The 6,646-nt window shown below is 42.1% G+C and overlaps 2 protein-coding genes across 2 annotated transcripts; one reads left to right on the top strand and one right to left on the bottom strand.

Moving 5' to 3' along the window:
- Positions 1-576: 576 nt before the first annotated feature.
- LOC119660924 (heat shock 70 kDa protein 14) lies at positions 577-2,825 on the top strand. Its single transcript, XM_038069903.1, has 5 exons — positions 577-783; positions 850-1,195; positions 1,254-1,598; positions 1,671-1,963; positions 2,034-2,825. Exons 1-5 carry the CDS (start codon positions 724-726, stop codon positions 2,553-2,555), a joined length of 1,566 nt encoding a protein of 521 aa, XP_037925831.1. The 5' UTR covers positions 577-723; the 3' UTR covers positions 2,556-2,825.
- Positions 2,826-4,680: 1,855 nt separating this feature from the next.
- Positions 4,681-6,646, bottom strand: LOC119660931 (26S proteasome non-ATPase regulatory subunit 12). The gene is made up of 5 exons (XM_038069919.1): positions 6,486-6,646; positions 6,194-6,362; positions 5,747-6,124; positions 5,172-5,687; positions 4,681-5,104 (listed from the first exon to the last, which is right to left on the bottom strand). Exons 2-5 carry the CDS (start codon positions 6,344-6,346, stop codon positions 4,811-4,813), a joined length of 1,341 nt encoding a protein of 446 aa, XP_037925847.1. The 5' UTR covers positions 6,347-6,362; positions 6,486-6,646; the 3' UTR covers positions 4,681-4,810.

The raw sequence follows: 6,646 nt of genomic DNA, 5'->3' as shown, positions 1-6,646 counted from the left end.
ACACAATTCAGGTAATTGGTAAGTCAAGTAAATTTTATATCGGCAAGATAGGAATGCCAATATCTTGTCGTAGTCTTTAATCTTCTCTAGGGAGAGTCTGCGTCCAATAAACAATAATTTTATTGAAAATTTGTCAACTTTCAATTCGCAAAGCAATGCCAATATCGCCTCTCGTTGTAGTTCTGTGAAGATAATTGGGGGCACCTTGACTTTTCTGGGCGCCTGATCTTTTTTTTTGTCAATCTAGGGATCATTGTCTGGGACATGTTCGCACTTTTCACCATTTTGGGCATTTTTAAATTGTCCCTTTTTAGCACCTTCATCGGGGATTCCCACTTTTCCACTAATTACAATGGACACTTTTGCAGAGCAAAACCACCCACCGGAAACTTCGGAAAAAATTCAATTTTGATGTATATTCACTCATCATCAGACATTGCATCGATTTAATTTATGAATCTAGATAAATTGATTTATAAGTCGGTTACGGCCGCAACGTCAATCAATCCATCCATTGTGAATGTGAATCGAAATTTCCCAAGGAAATGGAAGGCGGCTAAATTCCATGGCTTGCCTTGCACCCATCTAACTGTCATCTCATTTTCTTGGCAGATGCTTTCGGCGGCTGTGTATTTTCCCGCTGTGGAGTTTGTTCTATATCAATAAATTCTCTTTTGATTCCTTTATATTTTGTAATAATTTTGAAACGAATTAATTCTTAAAATGTGGCCTAGATTCGGTATAAAAATCGGAAACAGTACGATTTGCGTAGCAACATCAAAAGTAAGTGCAATTGATTGGTTTTACGTTGAAGTCGCTCTATTTGTTGATTTTCCGTAATTTTCGCAGGAAGATGGTAAAATTGAAGTAGTTGCTAATAAGCATGGCAACCGGGTCTCCCATGCTGTCCTATTAATGAACGGCGACGAGCTTGAAGTTGGATTAACAGCAAAACAGAAGCTAACCTCAAAGGGCATGTGTTCCGTGGTAAACAATTTTCAATTTCTGGCGAAAAATCTATTAGAAGACCAGTTGAGGGATGCAACTGGATATCTAACATGCCAGTATAACATAGAAGAGGGTAAATATGAATTGAGAAATCGACCACAGCCTGGTGATGGGGCTGACGAACCGGCAGAGGTAGGAAGGATTTCTCCGTATGAGGTCTGCGTGGAATTCTTCAAGGCAAGTTTCGGTAAGATCGGTTTCCCTTTAATCACTTGTACACGTTGAATCTAAACATTGTTCTTTAGAACTCGCCCGTCACTGCCACATTCTCGAGGAGCATCCAAGTGTTGTACTATCGATTCCCATCTACTATCCCCCCGAAAGTTGGACGACAATTGCTGAAGCTGCCGAGGAGGCGGGATTTAATGTTTCACAAGTTATTCCAGAACACACAGCTGCCCTGCTAGCATATAATCACCTGATAGAACGCAGTGCCAGTGAGAAGCGCGTTCTATGCATCAAAAGCGGCGGTCTGCTAACCAGTGTTTCGCTTTTCAACATCGAAAATGGTCTAATTTCATTGGTCGGATCTGCAGGACCGTACTACATTGGGGGGAAGCAGTTCACCGATGTCCTAAAGGATTTTATATGTAAGTGGCAGACGCCCATTGTAGTAGTCCTCGGGAATTCACCGATTAACCCTATTTAATCTCACAATGCAGGTACAGAATTCAGCAAAAAGTACAAGCTAGACCCGAATGAAAGCCGTCGATCAATAGCAAAAGTCCAAACAGCTGCTGAAGATTGCAAACACATCTTAACGACGCTGCCTTCAACACAGATCTACATTGATTCCCTAATGGACGGCGTTGACTTCAATATTCAAATGTCTCGTGCACGATACGAGATGTTGATTCAGCCAGTTCTCAATGAATTTATGTCGACTCTAAATCAAGCTGTGGAGTCAATTCTATCTCGTCTTGATTCACAACCAACTGAATCGTTCATCGATGAGGTAAAGTCGTAATTTAAATACGATCCCCCTCGGAATATTTCTACCAGAATTCGGCGTTTGTTTTTTACAGATTGTCATCGCCGGTGGAACTATGAAAATACCAAAAATACAATCTACAATTAGTGCTCGTTATCCTGACGCAAAATTAAACAGCAGTCATCCGCCTGATGAAGTCGTTGCAATGGGATGTGCTACACAAACTCTTTTCATTGACCCCGATAAAGTTGATATTGACACGCGAACCGAGAGTGATGCAAAGTGTTCTTGTATTCAAGATGATATCTACTTGTGGCATAATAGTAATAAATCAAAACAGCAACTGGTATTCGAAAAAGGATCATTGTTGCCGTCTGAAACTGTGATTGAAATTGAAAAGCCGGAGATCGACGGGGAAAATAATTTAGCAACTAAAAATGACGATAGTAGTGAACCTGTTACGGAAAATATCAAGTTAAGTGTACAGATGGGAAGTTCAATTGGTGAAATTGTATTGTCGGATGCGAAAATGGGGGAGGGAAAGGTTTTCAAAGTGCGAGCTATCGTTGAAGAGATGGACGGGCGACCGAAAATGACATTGATAAGTGCAGTTTGACGTCGATTGCTGCCAAATTTCTAGTTAAAATTTATAGTTTCAGTTTATGTTTGATATATTTTGATATAATTGTAAATATCATGCAAATTATTTCATGACTTGTTCGATTTTTGAACGTCCAATCATTTAATTTTTAAATTTTAGTAAAATGTGCGTCTGCCTTCAGCCCTCTAATAAAATAAATATTACAAATTTGATGATCTTTTTTTCGTTGTTACGTATATAGAGTGGGCCGTGTATTTGTGAACATTAAAAAAAATTATAAAAGAATCATGTGAGATGTTTTAATAATAATTTACAACAGTCAAGCGCCAGGTAAATTCCCGCCATTCGATGTGATGATTGGCCATCCATGCTTGCGTTTCGTGTGTCATAGTTTGAAACATCGTTTGTATTTCCTTTCCAGCTGCTAGGAAATTGGTTCCACAATCGCTGTAGACGGCTTTACATTTTTCCGGGCGGTTTTGGAGCACTTAATACACTTGAAATTGAGGTTGCAGATAGTTGAAGCCGTTGACAATTCCTAAATAGAATTATATCTTTGTTCCTAACCGCTTTGAATGTCACGATGCAGTGGGAAAGTGCGCGGGTTTTAGAGGCGTTCAAATGTAACCATAAAAAGATAAGGATTTTGGCTACTGCGGCGCGGGACGCTAGATTCGCAGGGGCGAACTGGTATTGCATCTGCGACGCTGACTCTATGGAGCTCATTAAGGACTTCGTCTGGGCTGTAGGTGAAGTCCAAACCGCGTAAGATTAAATTAATGGGATTTAGATGGGACGGGGTAAAGATAAAGAAGGGATGATTACCTTCTTTTAAGAGTGACTTAACGGCGTCTTAACCTGCTTGAAAGGGCGTTATAATGTGTGTAGTGAATGCTTGTTTTTTAAGAGATAGTTTTTGCGGATTCCTGGCTAAATTTTAACCGGTGATATTTTTTGTGGCAGAATGGGTAGCTTTAATTATCAGAGGAGGAAATTTACTTACATTAGTGGCTTGCGGAGCTGGCGTCAGCGGAGTGATTTGCATTTGGAAGGTCGACGACGTTGCGGCTTGTGGGCGACTGGTCTGGGATGATGAGAGCAACGGGACGCTGCGGTGCTGTTCAGGATTAATGCGAAGCTTGCTCGGTGGGACGTGATGATAGAGGTTGATGGTTTGATGCTGATGTTGGCGACGTTATAGTCTTAGGAGGTATTTGGGTAGATTGCTCGATTGGATGTCGATATGCTTCGGATGATGTTTGTGCATAGGGATTTGAATGATTAATGGCTGATGATGGAGTAGCGGACGAGGTGCTGAGTGTGGGTGTTGGATGAACGAATGCTTCTGGGGCGGCGTTGGATCATCCTGTTTGGACTTCTGGAAATGATATTTCTTCCTCAGGAGCTATGCCGAAAAGTGCTTCTAGTTTCTCGTTCCGGCTAACGTCTCGTCGAATCGCTTCTTCAGTACTTGTGTCTCGTCTTCTTCGTCTGAAGGCAGGTGATCGAAGTTGGAGTTTCTGTCCCGGGAGCTGTGAGGGATAGAAATTTTGGGGGGTTAGAATAATACTGTCGTCGGCGTGAGTTCGTTGTGGATCGGGAGAATCTAGTGGTTGTGGGGACGGCGTCCCTTGGTGGAGGTTGTTTGTGATGGGTCGCTTCGACATTTCCCCGTCGAGCGACTGGTGGCTGGACATTCATCACAATGGGGGCATTTTTTAATATTTCTCCACGAACGGAAATTCACGTCTGAGCTCCGCGAGAGATCAGCAGAGACGAGAGAACGTATGGTACATACATTCAGTACAGTATTGTTTACCTGCACCTAAAAACGGGACAAAATGTACTAACTAGCCCCTCAGGTTGGGGGTTGGGTAGGGCGGACAACCGTACACGGAAAACCGATGTTACGAAGCCACGGACAGGATGGATTTTACAACGACGTACTCAGCAACGAGAACGGATTAACGATTTGCGCATTTTCTCATGTAACATGCGCTCCCTGTACAGACCGAATTATGCTGGGCATCTAGCCGATACCCTGCCCCCCCCCCCCTCCTTTACATCAGCCTTATATTGGGGCAGGGTATCGTTGCAAGAGATGCGATGGACAGGGACCTAAAGAGCACTAAACAAATACTTTACGAAAATTTCGTATTGGGTGGTTTATTCAAGGTTTACATTCAAAAATTCTGGCGTCCCTATCATATCTTAACGCACTGTATTGTGCAATAAATATGCGTATATACGAAAAAGCGATAATTACATGCTCAAGCCGTTATGACGCTATTAATACACTCCTCCTTATTGATCAGGTGACATGTCTTGTTAATAAGATTCATCAGCTCATTGATGTCGTGTGACCATTCATTCAGTACATCCGAAGCATTTTTCTTGGTTGTGAAATACACGATTTCCGACGGACGATCGATCTTCACTCTTATTGTTCCAGCATTGGAGAGTTTGCTCAAGTATTCCTCGCACGGACCGACGGGCAAATCAAGAAGTTCACTCATACGTTTCAGGTGGATCCTCGTGTAGTAGTTTGCAATGATTCGGATATTCTGGGTATCGATGAGAAGAGAAAATCGATAAAAAATTCAATTTGATCCCGGTAAAAACACAACTCACATGCTCAATCAAACGATTCTTAAGTTCTACCCAACATTTCTTGCCATGAGCTGTTTCCTGATTGAAAACATCAAATTGCAGCAACTCTTTGCCGAATGTCGACTCGAATGTTTCGAAATTGATGAGTTCCTTACACATAAATAGCCGTAGAATTTCTTTATACGTTGAGATCTCATCGAGCATTTTGTTTTTCGATAAATTGAGCATCATGTCCTGTTGCTCGTTGTCATAAGGTGCCAAAATGTTGTAGAGAACTGCATAGGTCATCATTTTTTGTCGACGGTCCGGTGATCCGCTGATAACATCCGAATCGACTACGGCTTGGAAATGGCGGGAGGTTTTTAAAAATGACGAGTCCTGGTCGAGTCGTATCATCAAACCGTAGTATTTGAACTTCAAATCTTGCTGGTCGGGATCATCAAAGAATTTTATGTTGATCTTCTTTGAAATGATTTGTGTTCGTACGTAGTCCTGTTTAGCGAGACAAAGCCGCATTTGTTCGAGAATTAATTCAACCTGTAATGAAGGGACGGAATGTTTTATTATGACTCCGCAATCGACCCCAGAGCATTAACCTTTTCTCGTTTGTCCATCGATCCGTACGTCTCCACTTGCAACTCCTCCATAATGCTAGCCGCGCCCGCAATATCCCCATCTGCCTCTTTAATTGTCGCCAACATTTTTGTAAGTCGCGCCCGCTCGACTTCGACATAGATCTTTCCTTCCGTTACGGATCGCAATGTATCTATCAGTTTCAGCTTTGTCTCTTTGTCGGGGGTCTTGTCGACGTACGTAATGCATTCTTGGATCATTTTGCTAACAGCTTGCTTGAGCTGTGATCGCCGTTTCACCAGCATTGCAATGTATTCGTTGAGGGTATTCCATTGGCCAGCCTCGAAGCAGATTTGAACAATTGCAACGAGCACGCGAGAGCAAGAAACCATATCTGCGCCCTAGAATGGAGCATAAGCCGTTGAATTCTGAATATTCTGTCTACCGCAAGGATTTTAAATAAACCATACCAGGCGCGTCTGTTTTTCCAGCTGCAGAAGCATCTCAAGACCGGCATGAAACTGGTCGCTGTCCTTTGATAGCTGCTTGGCGGCTGGAATCACCTCATCACACGTCGAACTGTAGTCGACTTCCATCTTAACGAGACGCCCGTCGTTCTCCATTTCTGTGGTGAATATGCTATAAAGATCGGAAACCTGGATTACATAGAACTCCCAATAATTTCTCAACTAAAACAAAGAATTCAAATTCGCCTCCCGTGTTATAACCGTAAGCAATTAAGTTCACATGCAAAATACGTACATATCTTAAAAATGATAACGTTTGGTTCTAGGAAAATGCAAAATCGGAAATGGCGTTATTCACGAATTTACTTAAAATTCATCCAAACAAATAAGAATCTCCAAAGTCTCTCAGTGGGTGCACAATCACCTTGCGGCACTAATTCTTGCTTGTCAATGCTG

The sequence above is a fragment of the Hermetia illucens genome, chromosome 7, assembly GCF_905115235.1.
Source record: "Hermetia illucens chromosome 7, iHerIll2.2.curated.20191125, whole genome shotgun sequence".
NCBI lineage: Eukaryota > Metazoa > Arthropoda > Insecta > Diptera > Stratiomyidae > Hermetia > Hermetia illucens.
The sequence above is the reverse complement of the archived record's forward strand: the minus strand, read 5'-3'. Positions and strand labels throughout refer to the sequence as shown.